The sequence below is a fragment of the Scyliorhinus canicula genome, chromosome 10 (genome assembly GCF_902713615.1).
Source record: "Scyliorhinus canicula chromosome 10, sScyCan1.1, whole genome shotgun sequence".
Classification (NCBI taxonomy): domain Eukaryota; kingdom Metazoa; phylum Chordata; class Chondrichthyes; order Carcharhiniformes; family Scyliorhinidae; genus Scyliorhinus; species Scyliorhinus canicula.
The window spans coordinates 190,140,429-190,163,285 of record NC_052155.1 but is presented as its reverse complement, the minus strand read 5'-3'; the positions used below and the strand labels follow the sequence as shown (position 1 = coordinate 190,163,285).

The following is a 22,857-nucleotide window of genomic DNA, read 5'->3' as shown; positions in this document are numbered from 1 at the left end:
CCCACAGTGCAAAGATGTGCAGGTTAGGTGGATTGGCCAGGATAAATTGCCCTTAGTGTCCAAAATGTTAGGTGGGAGTTACTGGGTTATGGTGATAGGGTGAAGGTGTGAGCTAAAGTGGGGAGCTCTTTCCAAGGGCCGGTGCAGGCTCGATGGGCCGAATGGCCTCCTTCTGCACTGTAAATTCTATGATTCCCCATCATTGGCTCCATTCTCTAAAGGCACAACCCTGTACACCCAATAAATAGATTCAAGCTTCCCAAAAATCCTTCGATATTATAGTTGAGGGAGCCTCACAGAACAGGGACAAGACTTTGCCCAATAGTGAAAACGTGTCTCGTACAGTCTATTAATTCACCATTTATCAATCAGCCCATCTAAGTCTGGGGCAAGATTACACGGTTAGTGCTACAATCACAGTTAACAGGCAGTGGGGGTAGTTTCGATGGGCCAAATGGCCTCCTTCTTCTTCTACGTCTTATGGTTTAGATAGTCTCAAAATCGGTCTCCAAACCTACAAACCTGATGACATTAGAATCTGAATTCTTTGTTTCCTGCTGGGGCGGACTTTGTGAACGGTAAGATTGCTGTAATAGGTTAAATGATGCTGAAATGAAAGGTCGTCACGATAGTGGTTGGTGCTTCGAGGATCGGCACAAATAGTAGATTTTCTGACCAGGAAGCCAATGGAGGCTGGTGTTTCTGCTGGGGGCAGATGGGGTAGGATCACTGGAGATAACACCTTGTGTGCAGACCCGAAATTTACAACAGGCCCATTTCGTTCAGAATGTTGTGTCGATTTCAATCTGACGCAAAGAAAGTTGCAAAGGTTCACGGTTTGAAATTAGTCAGAGGTCATTTCTGTCATCATTCCTGACAGGCAAAAACCTCCGCAATCATTAAAAAATCCCGAGAGGAACTTGGAGAGTTATTTTCTCACACACAGCGAGCTGTGATCTGGAAGCTGCTGCTTGAAAGGGCGCTGGAAGCTGATTCAGCAGGAACTTTCCACGGCAATGGGATCAATGAAATGGGGAATATATTTGCAAGGCCTGGGGAAAGAGCAAAGGGAGGGAAATACATTGACTTGCTCTTTCAAAGAACAAGCAAATGCGATGGGCTGAATGGTTCCTATTCTGCATCATTCCAGTAAATGTTTGGATAGGGAGGATGGGCCATCGGGATGATGAATGATGAATCAGATGTCCTTTATCAACTTTTTTTCTTCTTTTTAAAAAAATTTAGAGTACCCAATTATTTTTGTTTTTCCAATTAAGGGGCAATTTAGCGTGGCCAATCCACCTAACCAGCACATCTTTGGGTTGTGGGGGCGAAATCCACGCAGACACGGGGAGAATGTGCAAACTCCACACGGACAGTGACCCAGAGCCGGGATCGAACCTGGGACCTCAGCGCCGTGTTCCCAGTGCTAACCACTGCACCACCGTGCCACCCCTTTCTCAACTTGAAATGAAATGAAAATGAAAATTGCTTATTGTCAAAAGTCAGCTTCAAATGAAGTTACTGTGAAAAGCCCCTAGTTGCCACATTCCGGCGCCTGTTCGGGGAGGCTGGTACGGGAATTTTAATTGTTTTGTGGTTTTCCTTCCTATGGTTCCCAGGACATGCTGACAATCTGACTCTTGTCTCTCCTCTCTCCATAAGAGTGTGTGTTTGACGGAAAGATATACAACAGCTCAGCAACCTGGCTGGAGCCCTCCAAACCGTGCATAATGCGGGCGTGTCAGGTATGTGTTCCTTCAACTTATTGTGCTTAATCGTGTGTAATTGTGTTTGGGTCGATTGGATGATGAGGGTTTAGGGACCCGGGTTAGCACTGCTGTCTCACAGCGCCAGGGACCCGGGTTAACACTGCTGTCTCACAGTGCCAGGGACCCGGGTTAGCACTGCAGTCTCACAGTGCCAGGGACACGGGTTAACACTGCTGTCTCACAGTGCCAGGGACCCGGGTTAACACTGCTGCCTCACAGTGCCAGGGACCCGGGTTAACACTGCAGTCTCACAGTGCCAGGGACCCGGGTTAACACTGCTGTCTCACAGTGCCAGGGACCCGGGTTAACACTGCTGCCTCACAGCGCCAGGGTCCCGGGTTAACACTGCTGTCTCACAGTGCCAGGGACCCGGGTTAACACTGCAGTCTCACAGTGCCAGGGACCCGGGTTAACACTGCTGTCTCACAGCGCCAGGGACCCGGGTTAACACTGCAGTCTCACAGTGCCAGGGACCCGGGTTAACACTGCTGCCTCACAGCGCCAGGGTCCCGGGTTAACACTGCTGTCTCACAGCGCCAGGGTCCCGGGTTAACACTGCTGTCTCACAGCGCCAGGGACCCGGGTTAACACTGCTGTCTCACAGAGCCAGGGACCCGGGTTAACACTGCTGTCTCACAGCGCCAGGGACCCGGGTTAACACTGCTGTCTCACAGCGCCAGGGACCCGGGTTAACACTGCAGTCTCACAGCGCCAGGGACCCGGGTTAACACTGCTGTCTCACAGTGCCAGGGACCCGGGTTAACACTGCTGCCTCACAGCGCCAGGGACCCGGGTTAACACTGCTGTCTCACAGTGCCACGTACCCGGGTTAACACTGCTGCCTCACAGTGCCAGGGACCCGGGTTAGCACTGCTGCCTCACAGTGCCAGGGACCCGGGTTAACACTGCTGTCTCACAGTGCCAGGGACCCGGGTTAACACTGCTGTCTCACAGTGCCAGGGACCCGGGTTAGCACTGCTGTCTCACAGTGCCAGGGACCCGGGTTAACACTGCTGCCTCACAGTGCCAGGGACCCGGGTTAACACTGCTGTCTCACAGTGCCAGGGACCCGGGTTAACACTGCTGTCTCACAGTGCCAGGGACCCGGGTTAACACTGCTGTCTCACAGAGCCAGGGACCCGGGTTAACACTGCTGCCTCACAGTGCTAGGGACCCGGGTTAACACTGCTGTCTCACAGTGCCAGGGACCCGGGTTAACACTGCTGCCTCACAGTGCCAGGGACCCGGGTTAACACTGTTGAATATTAAAGCCAGTCTTGTGTTTAAATGTTGTGTGGTGTTGGCCCGAACATCAGTGGTGTGAGAGGTGAGCATGTGGAGCTTGTACTGTGACCAGGAGAATGGCCAACACACAAACTGAGGCAGGTTCTCGCTGTGTGAACGGATCCTAACAAACTAATATATGTCCCCACAGGAAGGCGTCATCACAGAATCTCAGGTGCTGTGCGTGGCTTACTGTACAAACCCCACCCTCCAACAAGGCAGCTGCTGTGCGGTGTGTCCAGGTGAGCAGATGGTCACTGGGAGGGTGAGAGGCCCACACAAACCCCCCACCACCACCCCACACACACCCCACTGAGACTGGCTGGGGAGGGTGCAGGGGGAGGGGAGGGTGCGGGAGGGGGAGGGGGGTTGTGGCTGGGGGGGGAGGGGAGGGTGCAGGAGGGGGAGGGGGGGTTGTGGCTGGGGGGGAGGGGAGGGTGCAGGAGGGGGAGGGGGGTTGTGGCTGGGGGGGAGAGGGTGCAGGAGGGGGAGGGGGTTGTGGCTGGGGGGGAGGGGAGGGTGCAGGAGGGGGAGGGGGTTGTGGCTGGGGGGGGGAGAGGGTGCAGGAGGGGGAGGGGGTTGTGGCTGGGGGGAGGGGAGGGTGCGGGAGGGAGACGGGGTTATGGCTGGGGGGAGGAGAGGGTGCGGGAGGGGGTTGTGGCTGGGGGGGAGGGGTGGGTGCGGGAGGGGGAGGGGGTTATGGCTGAGGGGGAGGGGTGGGTGCGGGAGGGGGAGGGGGTTATGGCTGGGGGGGAGAGGGTGCAGGAGGGGGAGGGGGGTGGGCAAAGTGGATTGGAGGCGGGGTAGTGGGTAGGTTGGAGGATGGGAGATGGGTTGAAGGAGGGTTTCTGAAAGAGGACGTGGGGGGAGGGACTGAGGAGAAAATGAGGGTGGGCTGGTGTGTGGCAGTGGTGTGCAGAGGTCTGGTGATGCCCGGGGCAAATCTTGATAGTATGCCCCAAAGCCCCACGTAAATATTTCATTAAATATCACCAAAAAACCTATAAAAAACGTAGTTGCACCCGTTCTAGAGCTATTCACTGACCTCTTTATCTTTGTCATCTCTAAGGTATAGGACGGCTGCCTGAGGTTAAATTGCGCTGTAAGAGTTAGTCAATTTCCCCTTAGCGCTGGGATTCTAGGGATATTGTTCTCTTCTTCAGTCATTTTGCTTTGCAGCAATGGGTGAGATGTTATGTCTCGAAAGTTGTGCCTCCCTCCTCTGCAACCCCCATGGAGAAGGATACGAGCAGCAACGTCATGGAAATACTGTTATGACCCTTGTGGAAATAAACTACAAACAACCCAACTAAGACCAATATACAAGACTTCACTTTTATATTAGCAATCACACCAAAATCAACGTAAATTAAACATGAATTAACAGGAAAATTGCAATAATATGACCGATAAATTACACATAGCAGATACAAAGACATATCTCACACATTTCTCAGTCAGCCCATTCAGCACGTATCGCATTCATTTCAGCCACAATATCCTTCAAAACGTTGAACTTCTTCAAATCAAATTCCATCTTCATTTCTCTAAAGCTTTAGCACCAAGTCTCATCAAACACCGGCATTACTTCACCCAATTTCTACAAATATAATTTTCACAGTCGACACATTTCCAGATCCCTTCTTCTTCACAAAACCCTGGTCATGTGGGGCCTGTTTTTGCACTATGCCAGTGCATAAAGGGTCCCCAAATCCAGATATAAAGCTCTGTTCAAGATCCGAGCTCCAGCAGCTTGCAGTCAAGTAGAACATAGAACAGTACAGCACAGAACAGGCCCTTCAGCCCTCGATGTTGTGCCGAGCAATGATCACCCTACTCAAACCCACGTATCCACCCTATACCCGTAACCCAACAACCCCCCCCCCCAACCTTACTTTTTTAGGACACTACGGGCAATTTAGCATGGCCAATCCACCTAGCCCGGACATCTTTGGACTATGGGAGGAAACCGGAGCACCCGGAGGAAACCCACGCACACACGGGGAGGATGTGCAGACTCCGCACAGACAGTGACCCAGCCGGGAAATCGAACCTGGGACCCTGGAGCTGTGAAGCATTGATGCTAACCACCATGCTACCGTGCTGCCCCTGTCTCTGAGAATCTCCCATTTATAGGACCCTGGGCTTTAAGTAAAGAGTAAGAGGGCAAAAGTTAAGAGGCCATGATGAATCTTCATAAAATACTGGTTCTGTCCCAAATGGGTGCCCCTGGCCCAAATGTCAAATTCTGGGCACGACAGTTTAGTAAGTTGACAACTATAGCGAGGGTGCAGAGAAGAGTTTTAAAATAGATCAAAAGATAAAGATAAAGAATAAATAAAACTCACCCATGGTGGCATTGATTGCCGTCGATTCGGGAGAATTTGCGCCCTTTTTGTTCACGCTCCAGCCGCCGAGTGCAAAGCCGCCTCTTCACCAGCGGCGACCGCAGTGCGCAGGCGCACTCCATTCTCTTCACGCTGCTGCCCCCATCCAATGGATGCCCGGGGCCAGCGCACCGTCGCCCCCCCCCCCCCCCCCCCCCCCCCCCTCTGCACGCCACTGGTGTGTGGACAGGGCAGGAGTGGGAAGGAGAGGGCGGAAGGGTGGCGAGGGGAGGGAGGGGAGGGGCTGGGGTCGGGGGTTAGGGTTCTCTCCGTGCACTTCTGCCCTTAAACCTGGTCATAAGAGGCTGAACGATTGGGAGCAGATGGAATGTTGGAATCCCCCCCCCCAGCCGGGGATTTACAATGATTTCCTCCGTCTGTCAGTTTAACTCCTGGTGAATTTGATTTCCTGTTATTTATTTCAGGTTGTGAGTTTGCGGGACGTCGCTACACACAGGGTGAAGAATTCTATCCCGAGGGAAACACGTGTATTCGATGTTCCTGCACCGTAAGTACAGACTGTGAATCTCTGTCTGCGCAGCCCTGTGAGTACAGACTGTGAATCTCTGTCTGCTCGGCCCTGTGAGTACAGACTGTGAATCTCTGTCTGCGCAGCCCTGTGAGTACAGACTGTGAATCTCTGTCTGCGCGGCCCTGTGAGTACAGACTGTGAATCTCTGTCTGCGCAGCCCTGTGAGTACAGACTGTGAATCTCTGTCTGCGCAGCCCTGTGAGTACAGACTGTGAATCTCTGTCTGCGCGGCCCTGTGAGTACAGACTGTGAATCTCTGTCTGTGCGGCCCTGTGAGTACAGACTGTGAATCTCTGTCTGCGCAGCCCTGTGAGTACAGACTGTGAATCTCTGTCTGCGCAGCCCTGTGAGTACAGACTGTGAATCTCTGTCTGCGCAGCCCTGTGAGTACAGACTGTGAATCTCTGTCTGCTCGGCCCTGTGAGTACAGACTGTGAATCTCTGTCTGCCCGGCCCTGTGAGTACAGACTGTGAATCTCTGTCTGCGCAGCCCTGTGAGTACAGACTGTGAATCTCTGTCTGCGCAGCCCTGTGAGTACAGACTGTGAATCTCTGTCTGTGCGGCCCTGTGAGTACAGACTGTGAATCTCTGTCTGCGCAGCCCTGTGAGTACAGACTGTGAATCTCTGTCTGCTCGGCCCTGTGAGTACAGACTGTGAATCTCTGTCTGCGCAGCCCTGTGAGTACAGACTGTGAATCTCTGTCTGCGCAGCCCTGTGAGTACAGACTGTGAATCTCTGTCTGCGCAGCCCTGTGAGTACAGACTGTGAATCTCTGTCTGCTCGGCCCTGTGAGTACAGACTGTGAATCTCTGTCTGCGCAGCCCTGTGAGTACAGACTGTGAATCTCTGTCTGCCCGGCCCTGTGAGTACAGACTGTGAATCTCTGTCTGCGCAGCCCTGTGAGTACAGACTGTGAATCTCTGTCTGTGCGGCCCTGTGAGTACAGACTGTGAATCTCTGTCTGCGCAGCCCTGTGAGTACAGACTGTGAATCTCTGTCTGCGCAGCCCTGTGAGTACAGACTGTGAATCTCTGTCTGCTCGGCCCTGTGAGTACAGACTGTGAATCTCTGTCTGCCCGGCCCTGTGAGTACAGACTGTGAATCTCTGTCTGCGCAGCCCTGTGAGTACAGACTGTGAATCTCTGTCTGCGCAGCCCTGTGAGTACAGACTGTGAATCTCTGTCTGCGCAGCCCTGTGAGTACAGACTGTGAATCTCTGTCTGCGCGGCCCTGTGAGTACAGACTGTGAATCTCTGTCTGCGCAGCCCTGTGAGTACAGACTGTGAATCTCTGTCTGCTCGGCCCTGTGAGTACAGACTGTGAATCTCTGTCTGTGCGGCCCTGTGAGTACAGACTGTGAATCTCTGTCTGCGCAGCCCTGTGAGTACAGACTGTGAATCTCTGTCTGCCCGGCCCTGTGAGTATAGACTGTGAATCTCTGCGCGGCCCTGTGAGTACAGACTGTGAATCTCTGTCTGCGCAGCCCTGTGAGTACAGACTGTGAATCTCTGTCTGTGCAGCCCTGTGAGTACAGACTGTGAATCTCTGTCTGCGCCCTGTGAGTACAGACTGTGAATCTCTGTCTGCGCAGCCCTGTGAGTACAGACTGTGAATCTCTGTCTGCGCGGCCCTGTGAGTACAGACTGTGAATCTCTGTCTGCGCAGCCCTGTGAGTACAGACTGTGAATCTCTGTCTCCGGCCCTGTGAGTACAGACTGTGAATCTCTGTCTGCGCAGCCCTGTGAGTACAGACTGTGAATCTCTGTCTGCGCAGCCCTGTGAGTACAGACTGTGAATCTCTGTCTGCGCAGCCCTGTGAGTACAGACTGTGAATCTCTGTCTGCGCGGCCCTGTGAGTACAGACTGTGAATCTCTGTCTGCGCAGCCCTGTGAGTACAGACTGTGAATCTCTGTCTGCGCAGCCCTGTGAGTACAGACTGTGAATCTCTGTCTGTGCAGCCCTGTGAGTACAGACTGTGAATCTCTGTCTGCGCGGCCCTGTGAGTACAGACTGTGAATCTCTGTCTGCGCAGCCCTGTGAGTACAGACTGTGAATCTCTGTCTGCGCAGGCGGCCCTGTGAGTACAGACTGTGAATCTCTGTCTGCGCAGCCCTGTGAGTACAGACTGTGAATCTCTGTCTGCGCAGCCCTGTGAGTACAGACTGTGAATCTCTGTCTGCGCAGCCCTGTGAGTACAGACTGTGAATCTCTGTCTGCGCAGCCCTGTGAGTACAGACTGTGAATCTCTGTCTGTGCGGCCCTGTGAGTACAGACTGTGAATCTCTGTCTGCGCAGCCCTGTGAGTACAGACTGTGAATCTCTGTCTGCGCAGCCCTGTGAGTACAGACTGTGAATCTCTGTCTGCGCAGCCCTGTGAGTACAGACTGTGAATCTCTGTCTGCGCAGGCGGCCCTGTGAGTACAGACTGTGAATCTCTGTCTGCGCAGTCCTGTGAGTACAGACTGTGAATCTCTGTCTGTGCGGCCCTGTGAGTACAGACTGTGAATCTCTGTCTGCGCAGGCGGCCCTGTGAGTACAGACTGTGAATCTCTGTCTGCTCGGCCCTGTGAGTACAGACTGTGAATCTCTGTCTGCGCAGTCCTGTGAGTACAGACTGTGAATCTCTGTCTGCGCAGCCCTGTGAGTACAGACTGTGAATCTCTGTCTGCGCAGCCCTGTGAGTACAGACTGTGAATCTCTGTCTGCGCAGCCCTGTGAGTACAGACTGTGAATCTCTGTCTGTGCGGCCCTGTGAGTACAGACTGTGAATCTCTGTCTGCGCAGCCCTGTGAGTACAGACTGTGAATCTCTGTCTGCTCGGCCCTGTGAGTACAGACTGTGAATCTCTGTCTGCGCAGCCCTGTGAGTACAGACTGTGAATCTCTGTCTGCGCAGGCGGCCCTGTGAGTACAGACTGTGAATCTCTGTCTGCGCAGTCCTGTGAGTACAGACTGTGAATCTCTGTCTGCGCGGCCCTGTGAGTACAGACTGTGAATCTCTGTCTGCGCAGTCCTGTGAGTACAGACTGTGAATCTCTGTCTGTGCGGCCCTGTGAGTACAGACTGTGAATCTCTGTCTGTGCGGCCCTGTGAGTACAGACTGTGAATCTCTGTCTGCGCAGGCGGCCCTGTGAGTACAGACTGTGAATCTCTGTCTGCTCGGCCCTGTGAGTACAGACTGTGAATCTCTGTCTGCGCAGTCCTGTGAGTACAGACTGTGAATCTCTGTCTGCTCGGCCCTGTGAGTACAGACTGTGAATCTCTGTCTGCGCAGCCCTGTGAGTACAGACTGTGAATCTCTGTCTGCGCGGCCCTGTGAGTACAGACTGTGAATCTCTGTCTGCGCAGCCCTGTGAGTACAGACTGTGAATCTCTGTCTGCGCAGCCCTGTGAGTACAGACTGTGAATCTCTGTCTGCGCGGCCCTGTGAGTACAGACTGTGAATCTCTGTCTGCGCAGCCCTGTGAGTACAGACTGTGAATCTCTGTCTGCGCAGCCCTGTGAGTACAGACTGTGAATCTCTGTCTGCGCAGCCCTGTGAGTACAGACTGTGAATCTCTGTCTGCTCGGCCCTGTGAGTACAGACTGTGAATCTCTGTCTGCGCAGCCCTGTGAGTACAGACTGTGAATCTCTGTCTGCCCGGCCCTGTGAGTACAGACTGTGAATCTCTGTCTGCGCAGCCCTGTGAGTACAGACTGTGAATCTCTGTCTGTGCGGCCCTGTGAGTACAGACTGTGAATCTCTGTCTGCGCAGCCCTGTGAGTACAGACTGTGAATCTCTGTCTGCTCGGCCCTGTGAGTACAGACTGTGAATCTCTGTCTGCGCAGCCCTGTGAGTACAGACTGTGAATCTCTGTCTGCGCAGCCCTGTGAGTACAGACTGTGAATCTCTGTCTGCGCAGCCCTGTGAGTACAGACTGTGAATCTCTGTCTGCTCGGCCCTGTGAGTACAGACTGTGAATCTCTGTCTGCGCAGCCCTGTGAGTACAGACTGTGAATCTCTGTCTGCCCGGCCCTGTGAGTACAGACTGTGAATCTCTGTCTGCGCAGCCCTGTGAGTACAGACTGTGAATCTCTGTCTGCTCGGCCCTGTGAGTACAGACTGTGAATCTCTGTCTGCCCGGCCCTGTGAGTACAGACTGTGAATCTCTGTCTGCGCAGCCCTGTGAGTACAGACTGTGAATCTCTGTCTGCGCAGCCCTGTGAGTACAGACTGTGAATCTCTGTCTGCGCAGCCCTGTGAGTACAGACTGTGAATCTCTGTCTGCGCGGCCCTGTGAGTACAGACTGTGAATCTCTGTCTGCGCAGCCCTGTGAGTACAGACTGTGAATCTCTGTCTGCTCGGCCCTGTGAGTACAGACTGTGAATCTCTGTCTGTGCGGCCCTGTGAGTACAGACTGTGAATCTCTGTCTGCGCAGCCCTGTGAGTACAGACTGTGAATCTCTGTCTGCCCGGCCCTGTGAGTATAGACTGTGAATCTCTGCGCAGCCCTGTGAGTACAGACTGTGAATCTCTGCGCGGCCCTGTGAGTACAGACTGTGAATCTCTGTCTGTGCGGCCCTGTGAGTACAGACTGTGAATCTCTGTCTGCGCAGCCCTGTGAGTACAGACTGTGAATCTCTGTCTGTGCAGCCCTGTGAGTACAGACTGTGAATCTCTGTCTGCGCCCTGTGAGTACAGACTGTGAATCTCTGTCTGCGCAGCCCTGTGAGTACAGACTGTGAATCTCTGTCTGCGCGGCCCTGTGAGTACAGACTGTGAATCTCTGTCTGCGCAGCCCTGTGAGTACAGACTGTGAATCTCTGTCTCCGGCCCTGTGAGTACAGACTGTGAATCTCTGTCTGCGCAGCCCTGTGAGTACAGACTGTGAATCTCTGTCTCTGCGGCCCTGTGAGTACAGACTGTGAATCTCTGTCTGTGCAGCCCTGTGAGTACAGACTGTGAATCTCTGTCTGCGCGGCCCTGTGAGTACAGACTGTGAATCTCTGTCTGCGCAGCCCTGTGAGTACAGACTGTGAATCTCTGTCTGCGCAGGCGGCCCTGTGAGTACAGACTGTGAATCTCTGTCTGCGCAGCCCTGTGAGTACAGACTGTGAATCTCTGTCTGCGCAGCCCTGTGAGTACAGACTGTGAATCTCTGTCTGCGCAGCCCTGTGAGTACAGACTGTGAATCTCTGTCTGCGCAGCCCTGTGAGTACAGACTGTGAATCTCTGTCTGTGCGGCCCTGTGAGTACAGACTGTGAATCTCTGTCTGCGCGGCCCTGTGAGTACAGACTGTGAATCTCTGTCTGCGCAGCCCTGTGAGTACAGACTGTGAATCTCTGTCTGCGCAGCCCTGTGAGTACAGACTGTGAATCTCTGTCTGCGCGGCCCTGTGAGTACAGACTGTGAATCTCTGTCTGCGCAGCCCTGTGAGTACAGACTGTGAATCTCTGTCTGCGCAGCCCTGTGAGTACAGACTGTGAATCTCTGTCTGCGCAGGCGGCCCTGTGAGTACAGACTGTGAATCTCTGTCTGCGCAGTCCTGTGAGTACAGACTGTGAATCTCTGTCTGTGCGGCCCTGTGAGTATAGACTGTGAATCTCTGTCTGCGCAGGCGGCCCTGTGAGTACAGACTGTGAATCTCTGTCTGCTCGGCCCTGTGAGTACAGACTGTGAATCTCTGTCTGCGCAGTCCTGTGAGTACAGACTGTGAATCTCTGTCTGCGCAGCCCTGTGAGTACAGACTGTGAATCTCTGTCTGCGCAGCCCTGTGAGTACAGACTGTGAATCTCTGTCTGCGCAGCCCTGTGAGTACAGACTGTGAATCTCTGTCTGTGCGGCCCTGTGAGTACAGACTGTGAATCTCTGTCTGCGCAGCCCTGTGAGTACAGACTGTGAATCTCTGTCTGCTCGGCCCTGTGAGTACAGACTGTGAATCTCTGTCTGCGCAGCCCTGTGAGTACAGACTGTGAATCTCTGTCTGCGCAGGCGGCCCTGTGAGTACAGACTGTGAATCTCTGTCTGCGCAGTCCTGTGAGTACAGACTGTGAATCTCTGTCTGCGCGGCCCTGTGAGTACAGACTGTGAATCTCTGTCTGCGCAGTCCTGTGAGTACAGACTGTGAATCTCTGTCTGTGCGGCCCTGTGAGTACAGACTGTGAATCTCTGTCTGTGCGGCCCTGTGAGTACAGACTGTGAATCTCTGTCTGCGCAGGCGGCCCTGTGAGTACAGACTGTGAATCTCTGTCTGCTCGGCCCTGTGAGTACAGACTGTGAATCTCTGTCTGCGCAGTCCTGTGAGTACAGACTGTGAATCTCTGTCTGCGCAGCCCTGTGAGTACAGACTGTGAATCTCTGTCTGCGCAGCCCTGTGAGTACAGACTGTGAATCTCTGTCTGCGCAGCCCTGTGAGTACAGACTGTGAATCTCTGTCTGCGCAGCCCTGTGAGTACAGACTGTGAATCTCTGTCTGTGCGGCCCTGTGAGTACAGACTGTGAATCTCTGTCTGCACAGCCCTGTGAGTACAGACTGTGAATCTCTGTCTGCTCGGCCCTGTGAGTACAGACTGTGAATCTCTGTCTGTGCGGCCCTGTGAGTACAGACTGTGAATCTCTGTCTGTGCGGCCCTGTGAGTACAGACTGTGAATCTCTGTCTGTGCGGCCCTGTGAGTACAGACTGTGAATCTCTGTCTGCGCAGCCCTGTGAGTACAGACTGTGAATCTCTGTCTGCGCAGCCCTGTGAGTACAGACTGTGAATCTCTGTCTGCGCGGCCCTGTGAGTACAGACTGTGAATCTCTGTCTGCTCGGCCCTGTGAGTACAGACTGTGAATCTCTGTCTGCGCGGCCCTGTGAGTACAGACTGTGAATCTCTGTCTGCGCAGCCCTGTGAGTACAGACTGTGAATCTCTGTCTGCGCAGCCCTGTGAGTACAGACTGTGAATCTCTGTCTGCTCGGCCCTGTGAGTACAGACTGTGAATCTCTGTCTGCGCAGCCCTGTGAGTACAGACTGTGAATCTCTGTCTGCGCGGCCCTGTGAGTACAGACTGTGAATCTCTGTCTGCTCGGCCCTGTGAGTACAGACTGTGAATCTCTGTCTGCGCGGCCCTGTGAGTACAGACTGTGAATCTCTGTCTGCGCAGCCCTGTGAGTACAGACTGTGAATCTCTGTCTGCGCAGCCCTGTGAGTACAGACTGTGAATCTCTGTCTCCGGCCCTGTGAGTACAGACTGTGAATCTCTGTCTGCGCAGCCCTGTGAGTACAGACTGTGAATCTCTGTCTGCGCAGCCCTGTGAGTACAGACTGTGAATCTCTGTCTGCGCAGCCCTGTGAGTACAGACTGTGAATCTCTGTCTGTGCGGCCCTGTGAGTACAGACTGTGAATCTCTGTCTGCTCGGCCCTGTGAGTACAGACTGTGAATCTCTGTCTGTGCGGCCCTGTGAGTACAGACTGTGAATCTCTGTCTGCTCGGCCCTGTGAGTACAGACTGTGAATCTCTGTCTGCGCAGCCCTGTGAGTACAGACTGTGAATCTCTGTCTGCTCGGCCCTGTGAGTACAGACTGTGAATCTCTGTCTGCGCAGCCCTGTGAGTACAGACTGTGAATCTCTGTCTGCGCAGCCCTGTGAGTACAGACTGTGAATCTCTGTCTGCGCAGCCCTGTGAGTACAGACTGTGAATCTCTGTCTGTGCGGCCCTGTGAGTACAGACTGTGAATCTCTGTCTGCTCGGCCCTGTGAGTACAGACTGTGAATCTCTGTCTGCGCAGCCCTGTGAGTACAGACTGTGAATCTCTGTCTGCGCAGCCCTGTGAGTACAGACTGTGAATCTCTGTCTGCGCAGCCCTGTGAGTACAGACTGTGAATCTCTGTCTCCGGCCCTGTGAGTACAGACTGTGAATCTCTGTCTGCGCAGCCCTGTGAGTACAGACTGTGAATCTCTGTCTGCGCAGCCCTGTGAGTACAGACTGTGAATCTCTGTCTGCGCAGCCCTGTGAGTACAGACTGTGAATCTCTGTCTGTGCGGCCCTGTGAGTACAGACTGTGAATCTCTGTCTGCTCGGCCCTGTGAGTACAGACTGTGAATCTCTGTCTGTGCGGCCCTGTGAGTACAGACTGTGAATCTCTGTCTGCTCGGCCCTGTGAGTACAGACTGTGAATCTCTGTCTGCGCAGCCCTGTGAGTACAGACTGTGAATCTCTGTCTGCTCGGCCCTGTGAGTACAGACTGTGAATCTCTGTCTGCGCAGCCCTGTGAGTACAGACTGTGAATCTCTGTCTGCTCGGCCCTGTGAGTAGAGACTGTGAATCTCTGTCTGTGCGGCCCTGTGAGTACAGACTGTGAATCTCTGTCTGCTCGGCCCTGTGAGTACAGACTGTGAATCTCTGTCTGCTCGGCCCTGTGAGTACAGACTGTGAATCTCTGTCTGTGCGGCCCTGTGAGTACAGACTGTGAATCTCTGTCTGCTCGGCCCTGTGAGTACAGACTGTGAATCTCTGTCTGCGCAGCCCTGTGAGTACAGACTGTGAATCTCTGTCTGCTCGGCCCTGTGAGTACAGACTGTGAATCTCTGTCTGCGCAGCCCTGTGAGTACAGACTGTGAATCTCTGTCTGCGCAGCCCTGTGAGTACAGACTGTGAATCTCTGTCTGCGCAGCCCTGTGAGTACAGACTGTGAATCTCTGTCTGCGCAGCCCTGTGAGTACAGACTGTGAATCTCTGTCTGCGCAGCCCTGTGAGTACAGACTGTGAATCTCTGTCTGCTCGGCCCTGTGAGTACAGACTGTGAATCTCTGTCTGCGCAGCCCTGTGAGTACAGACTGTGAATCTCTGTCTGCGCGGCCCTGTGAGTACAGACTGTGAATCTCTGTCTGCGCAGCCCTGTGAGTACAGACTGTGAATCTCTGTCTGTGCGGCCCTGTGAGTACAGACTGTGAATCTCTGTCTGCTCGGCCCTGTGAGTACAGACTGTGAATCTCTGTCTGCGCCCTGTGAGTACAGACTGTGAATCTCTGTCTGCGCAGCCCTGTGAGTATAGACTGTGAATCTCTGTCTGCGCAGGCGGCCCTGTGAGTACAGACTGTGAATCTCTGTCTGCGCAGCCCTGTGAGTACAGACTGTGAATCTCTGTCTGCGCCCTGTGAGTACAGACTGTGAATCTCTGTCTGCGCAGCCCTGTGAGTATAGACTGTGAATCTCTGTCTGCGCAGCCCTGTGAGTACAGACTGTGAATCTCTGTCTGCTCGGCCCTGTGAGTACAGACTGTGAATCTCTGTCTGTGCGGCCCTGTGAGTACAGACTGTGAATCTCTGTCTGCGCCCTGTGAGTACAGACTGTGAATCTCTGTCTGCTCGGCCCTGTGAGTACAGACTGTGAATCTCTGTCTGCGCAGCCCTGTGAGTACAGACTGTGAATCTCTGTCTGCGCCCTGTGAGTACAGACTGTGAATCTCTGTCTGCGCAGCCCTGTGAGTACAGACTGTGAATCTCTGTCTGCGCAGCCCTGTGAGTACAGACTGTGAATCTCTGTCTGCGCAGCCCTGTGAGTACAGACTGTGAATCTCTGTCTGCGCAGCCCTGTGAGTACAGACTGTGAATCTCTGTCTGTGCGGCCCTGTGAGTACAGACTGTGAATCTCTGTCTGCGCGGCCCTGTGAGTACAGACTGTGAATCTCTGTCTGCGCAGCCCTGTGAGTACAGACTGTGAATCTCTGCGCAGCCCTGTGAGTACAGACTGTGAATCTCTGTCTGCGCAGCCCTGTGAGTACAGACTGTGAATCTCTGTCTGCGCAGCCCTGTGAGTACAGACTGTGAATCTCTGTCTGCGCAGCCCTGTGAGTACAGACTGTGAATCTCTGTCTGCGCAGCCCTGTGAGTACAGACTGTGAATCTCTGTCTGCGCAGCCCTGTGAGTACAGACTGTGAATCTCTGTCTGCGCAGCCCTGTGAGTACAGACTGTGAATCTCTGTCTGTGCGGCCCTGTGAGTACAGACTGTGAATCTCTGTCTGCGCAGCCCTGTGAGTACAGACTGTGAATCTCTGTCTGCGCAGCCCTGTGAGTACAGACTGTGAATCTCTGTCTGCGCAGCCCTGTGAGTACAGACTGTGAATCTCTGTCTGCGCAGCCCTGTGAGTACAGACTGTGAATCTCTGTCTGTGCAGCCCTGTGAGTACAGACTGTGAATCTCTGTCTGCGCAGCCCTGTGAGTACAGACTGTGAATCTCTGTCTGCGCGGCCCTGTGAGTACAGACTGTGAATCTCTGTCTGCGCAGCCCTGTGAGTACAGACTGTGAATCTCTGTCTGCGCAGCCCTGTGAGTACAGACTGTGAATCTCTGCGCAGCCCTGTGAGTACAGACTGTGAATCTCTGTCTGCGCAGCCCTGTGAGTACAGACTGTGAATCTCTGTCTGTGCGGCCCTGTGAGTACAGACTGTGAATCTCTGTCTGCGCAGCCCTGTGAGTACAGACTGTGAATCTCTGCTCGGCCCTGTGAGTACAGACTGTGAATCTCTGTCTGTGCGGCCCTGTGAGTACAGACTGTGAATCTCTGTCTGCGCAGCCCTGTGAGTACAGACTGTGAATCTCTGTCTGTGCCCTGTGAGTACAGACTGTGAATCTCTGTCTGCGCAGCCCTGTGAGTACAGACTGTGAATCTCTGTCTGCGCAGCCCTGTGAGTACAGACTGTGAATCTCTGTCTGTGCGGCCCTGTGAGTACAGACTGTGAATCTCTGTCTGCGCAGCCCTGTGAGTACAGACTGTGAATCTCTGTCTCCGGCCCTGTGAGTACAGACTGTGAATCTCTGTCTGTGCGGCCCTGTGAGTACAGACTGTGAATCTCTGTCTGCGCAGCCCTGTGAGTACAGACTGTGAATCTCTGTCTGTGCGGCCCTGTGAGTACAGACTGTGAATCTCTGTCTGCGCAGCCCTGTGAGTACAGACTGTGAATCTCTGTCTGTGCGGCCCTGTGAGTACAGACTGTGAATCTCTGTCTGTGCGGCCCTGTGAGTACAGACTGTGAATCTCTTTCTGTGCGGCCCTGTGAGTACAGACTGTGAATCTCTGTCTGCGCAGCCCTGTGAGTACAGACTGTGAATCTCTGTCTGCTCGGCCCTGTGAGTACAGACTGTGAATCTCTGTCTGCTCGGCCCTGTGAGTACAGACTGTGAATCTCTGTCTGCGCAGCCCTGTGAGTACAGACTGTGAATCTCTGTCTGCGCGGCCCTGTGAGTACAGACTGTGAATCTCTGTCTGCGCAGCCCTGTGAGTACAGACTGTGAATCTCTGTCTGCTCGGCCCTGTGAGTACAGACTGTGAATCTCTGTCTGTGCGGCCCTGTGAGTACAGACTGTGAATCTCTGTCTGCGCAGCCCTGTGAGTACAGACTGTGAATCTCTGTCTGCGCAGCCCTGTGAGTACAGACTGTGAATCTCTGTCTGCGCAGCCCTGTGAGTACAGACTGTGAATCTCTGTCTGCGCAGCCCTGTGAGTACAGACTGTGAATCTCTGTCTGCGCAGCCCTGTGAGTACAGACTGTGAATCTCTGTCTGCGCAGGCGGCCCTGTGAGTACAGACTGTGAATCTCTGTCTGCGCAGCCCTGTGAGTACAGACTGTGAATCTCTGTCTGCGCAGCCCTGTGAGTACAGACTGTGAGCGTTACTGGGTTACAGGGTTATGGGGATAGGGTGCAGGTGTGGGCTGAGGTGGGGTTCTCTTTCCAAGGGCCGGTGCAGACTCGATGGGCTGAATGGCCTCCTGCACTGTAAATTCTATCTCTGAAAAAATTCCCACCTACCCACCTTCGCCCCCTATCCCCAATCCCACCTTCTCCCCGTATCCCCACCTACCGTGAGAATCGACTGTGTAATAATGAATTTGAGTGAGTTACTCTCACTGAATGTCTCCATCACAAACTGAACGATCATCTACCTTACTCTTCTGTTCCCCGGGGCATTTGGGATTCTGTGTCTCCATCCTTGACAATCTCCTTTCCAGTGGCCCAGCCACACACACTGGGGCCGTCTCTCTTGGTTCGAGGGAGCAGACTTTCTGATCTTGGGATGTATTCAATTTTGTTTTTCCTCAGCGACAGAATTATCGGAGATATTTTGCTCCCATGATTTTCCCTAAAGCTACACTTTGCTCCAGAATGATTTGTCTTCACCAATTAGGGAGGGTGGTTTTAATGGGTGGGATTTTCAGCCACCGATCGACAGGCGTGGGATTGGAAGATCTCAGGCAGTGCCTCTTGTACAGAAGCTTCGCTCACCCACCTTGTTTCCTAGTGCAGTGGTCACAGTGAGTTTATTCAAACTTTTCAACAATGAAGCTGATATTTTCAACATCTGAAACTCTTAATGTCAGAATATCAAATGCTGCTTTACCGCTGCTCCTGTGTATTTTTGATGTGGCGATGCCGGCATCGTCCAGTACTTTCCTGGGGCGGAGAAACTACGACATTTTCTTCGCAGCCTCCAACACGTCATCGATGAAGATGAACATCTTGCCAAGGTCATCCCCATACCCCCACTACTGGCCTTCAAACAACCGCGCAACCTCAAACAAACCATTGTTTGCAGCAAATTACCCAGCCTTCAGAACAGCAACCACGACACCACACAACCCTGCCGTGGCAATCTCTGCAAGACATGCCAGATCATCGACTCGGATACCACCATTACACGTGGTAACACCACCCACCAGGTACGCCGTACATACTCGTGCGACTCGACCAACATTGTCTACCTCTTACGCTGCAGGAAAGGATGTCCCGAAGCGTGGTACATTGGCGAGACCATGCAGACGCTGCGACAACGAATGAACGGGCATCGTGCGACAATCACCAGGCAGGAATGTTCCCTTCCAGTCGGGGAACACTTCAGCAGTCAAGGGCATTCAGCCTCTGATCTCGGGGTAAGCGTTCTCCAAGGCGGCCTTCAGGACGCACGACAACGCAGAATCGCCGAGCAGAAACTTATAGCCAAGTTCTGCACACATGAGTGCGGCCTCAACCGGGACCTGGGATTCATGTTGCATTACATTCATTCCCCACCATCTGGCCTGGACTTGCGAAATCCTACCAACTGCCCTGGCTTGAGACAATTCGCACCTCTTTAACCTGGGGTTACCCCTATCACTGGATCTGTAAGGATTTGATTACCTGCAAATGCTCACATTCTAAGCATTGTCTGGCATCTTTGAATTTGTCTATATATAGAACATAGAACAGTACAGCACAGAACAGGCCCTTCGGTCCTCGATGTTGTGCCGAGCAATGATCACCCTACTCAAACCCACATATCCACCCTATACCCGTAACCCAACAACCCCCCCTTAACCTTACAGGACACTACGGGCAATTTAGCATGGCCAATCCACCTAACCCGCACATCTTTGGACTGTGGGAGGAAACCGGAGCACCCGGAGGAAACCCACGCACACACGGGGAGGACGTGCAGACTCCGCACAGACAGTGACCCAGCCGGGAATCGAACCTGGGACCCTGGAGCTGTGAAGCATTTATGCTAACCACCATGCTACCGTGCTGCCCTATACAGTATATGTTTCTGGAACTCTTCATTCACCCAAGGAAGGAGCAGTGCTCCGAAAGCTAGTGTTTGAAACAAACATGTTGGACTTTAACCTGGTGTTGTAAGACTTCTTACTGTGTATTTTGTCATTTTGATCTCAGCAACAACAAGGCTCCTAATCTAGTTTATGACAAGGTACAGCAGACATTTACTGTCACTCTCGGTTTCCCGAAAGCTTTTTTCTCGAGTAACAGCTGAGAACTTCACTGCATCCCAGACAAGTTCACCTCTAGTAGGCCAAATCCTGACCACCTCGCTTGATTAACACGTGTTTACTGGGATCTCACACTGTCAACAAGAAGATCCTAACCAATGGTTAAACAAGAATCACAAAAGAACATGTTGACATTGTCCAAGTTCCTGACAGTAACTGTCGCTCCCACTCCTGTCAGACAGCTGTACACATTCAGTCTCAATCCTGCCACCCCAAGGCTTCCCTTAGAACAGAAACTCTGACTGGTCACTGATCAACACCAGCGAGTTCACAGTCAACCATACTGCCCTTTTCAGAAATATCTACTGTCTCCAGGCTGACCCCTTGCCCCATCACAGCATCTCTGCAAATTAGTCGCATCAATGTCAACGTCCTGATTTTCAGGCAATAGACAGGAACCTGTAATCCCCCCTTCCTCCCCCTCCCCTTCACCCACTATTCTCACTCCCTCCTCTCACTCCCTCCGCTCCCCCTCCCCTTCACCCACTATTCTCACTCCCTCCTCTCACTCCCTCCGCTCCCCCTCCCCTTCACCCACTATTCTCACTCCCTCCTCTCACTCCCTCCGCTCCCCCTCCCCTTCACCCACTATTCTCACTCCCTCCGCTCCCCCTCCCCTTCACCCACTATTCTCACTCCCTCCGCTCCCCCTCCCCTTCACCCACTATTCTCACTCCCTCCGCTCCCCCTCCCCTTCACCCACTATTCTCACTCCCTCCGCTCCCCCTCCCCTTCACCCACTATTCTCACTCCCTCACTCTCATTCTCCCCCTCCCCTATTTGACCTTTGAAAAGGTTGTTGCCTGGGTGATGGGGGGTGGATGGTTACAGGTGGAAGGAGAGTTGTTGTGAGCGTTGTTGAGGTTCTGGCTGCTGTGTGTTTGTGTTTATTAAGCAGCAGAGATGCTCTGCCTGATCGAGGGGTTAAAGAGTCTCTCTCCCTTTGAGATACACAACTGCAGATTTCTCTCATTCACATTTTTTTATGAGGGTAGTAAGTTTATTTGACCATAAATGATGGAAAAAGCCGGCTCAGTGCAGCCTGGTGTGTAGAAGAACTATTGCTGCTCAAAGAGCCTCTTCTGATTATTGCCCAGTGTCTGGACCTGCCCCCCCCCCCCCCCCCCTCCTACATCAACGACCCATTTCTCTGTCCCACAGGATTAGCAAGTCTCTCAGAATGGGTGCAGTTATCAAGCAAGGACAGGATAGGAGGCCATTCAACCCATCATGCTTGTGTAAGCCCTTTCAAAAAGCCACTTCACCCCATTCCTCTGCTGTTGCCCCATAATCCGGCCAGACTTTCCACCTACTATTTATCCAATCCCCTTTTGAAAGTTATTTTTGAATCTGCTTCCGCCGCCCTATCAGGCAGCTCCCTGTGTGACAAACCTCCCACCTGCTCCTCCGGTCCTTTTGTCTATTATCCTCAATCCGTGTCCTGCTGGCTACCCTCCTCCTGTCACTGGGAACAGCTTCTCTGTAATGTGACAGTCAAGTTTGTACACAGCAAGGTCCCATAAACAGCAAAGGGGACGAATGGCCAGACAACCCCTTTCACTGATTCTGAGTCACTCATTGTGAGATCCACAAATTACAAGAAATAACAAACTTGCGCCAAACGTCAGCTTTTCCAATGATACAACAAGACAAAGAGACAGACTGAGTTGCCCCTCTTGTGTGTCAGGCACTGAATCAACCTGACCATTCCCTGCTTTCTCTCACTATCAATATCTGACATTAACTGGATGAAATGACTGATGGTTGTGATCTGATTGTGTCTAGGCAGGAGCGCTGCACTGTTCCCGGGTAATGTGTCCTGTCCTCTCCTGCCCTCAGCATCTCAGCCATGTACCAGCGGGAAAATGCTGCCCCCAGTGTTTGGGTGAGTAAATTCCATTTTCCTGAACCACACACTTCACTTTCCTCGGCTGAAAGGGTAGAATTTACAGAGAGACTCCTGTGTAATCCAATCGTACTCAGCCCATCGTCCTGAACCCCACCGTTATTTTGATTGGTTAATCCTGAATGTGGCTGTTGATGGACAGAATGGACAATAATGATCAGGAATGACTCCAGCTCTGCTTTCTAGAAAAGGGTGACCTAATAGACTTCATTAAATTGATGAAGTGGTTTGAAAGGATCGATGTAAAGAACATGATCCCATTTGTGAGGGAGGCCAGGGTGAGGGGCCATGAATATAAGATGGTCACCCAATGGGGAATTCGGAGGAAACTACTTCACCCAGAGAATGTTATCACAGGGAGTGGCCACGGTGACATTATAGATCGGTTTAAGAGGAAGCTGGATAAACACAAGAGGGAGAGAGGGATAGAGGGAGGGAGGGATAGAGGGAGAGAGGGATAGAGGGAGGGAGGGATAGAGGGAGGGAGGGATAGAGGGAGGGAGGGATAGAGGGAGGGAGGGATAGAGGGAGGGAGGGATAGAGGGAGGGAGGGATAGAGGGAGGGAGGGATAGAGGGATATGGGATTGATCAGCTGAAGAGCGGGTAGGAGGAGGCTGGTGTGGAGCAGAAATGCCAGCACGGAGCAGTGGGTCCAATGGCCGGTTTCTGTGATGTACAATTGATGTAATGACTGTTTTAGATTCTTGCTCTCTGGACACGGATGATACAGTTTAATATCCACCCATATTTCTGGAAGGTTCTGCTCTCACATGACGCCTTGTTTGCAGGTCAGCGCCGAGTGTTTGACCTGACAGCTGGGAGCTGCTTGTTTCACAGTGAGGTTTATGAACACGGGGCTGTGTTCTCGCTGGATAACTGCACCGTGTGTGTGTGTGAGGTTTGTGTAACACTTTAACTTTCTAACTCCCACAAGCTACAGAGTTAGTCAACTGCTGATCAATACAAGTGATTCTGTTGCTGGAGTCAGGGCCAGTGGGAGTGAGAAATGGTTCAGGGAGCGAGAGACGAGGGTCTGAATTTGCCCCACTGGGTGGGATTGGACCCAGGATGGGGGGGGGGGGGTGGAGATAGAGGTGGGAGGGGGGAGTGAGGGGTGGCTCCGCAACACATTTCTGCCACTGGGAAAATTTCCCAGGTTGGGAATCAGATTGGCGGGGGGGGG

General features: G+C 53.0%; 1 protein-coding gene across 1 annotated transcript in view; it reads left to right on the top strand.

Annotated features, from left to right (window-relative positions):
* The window catches only part of LOC119972168 (BMP-binding endothelial regulator protein-like), a 113,385-nt gene that overhangs the window by 18,862 nt on the left and 71,666 nt on the right, over window positions 1–22,857 (top strand). Inside the window, exons 3-7 of the mRNA XM_038808496.1 lie at window positions 1,666–1,748; window positions 3,208–3,298; window positions 5,869–5,951; window positions 21,553–21,652; window positions 22,463–22,572. Of these exons, the coding sequence (XP_038664424.1) occupies window positions 1,666–1,748; window positions 3,208–3,298; window positions 5,869–5,951; window positions 21,553–21,652; window positions 22,463–22,572 (467 nt within the window). The remainder of the gene's footprint in view (window positions 1–1,665; window positions 1,749–3,207; window positions 3,299–5,868; window positions 5,952–21,552; window positions 21,653–22,462; window positions 22,573–22,857) is intronic.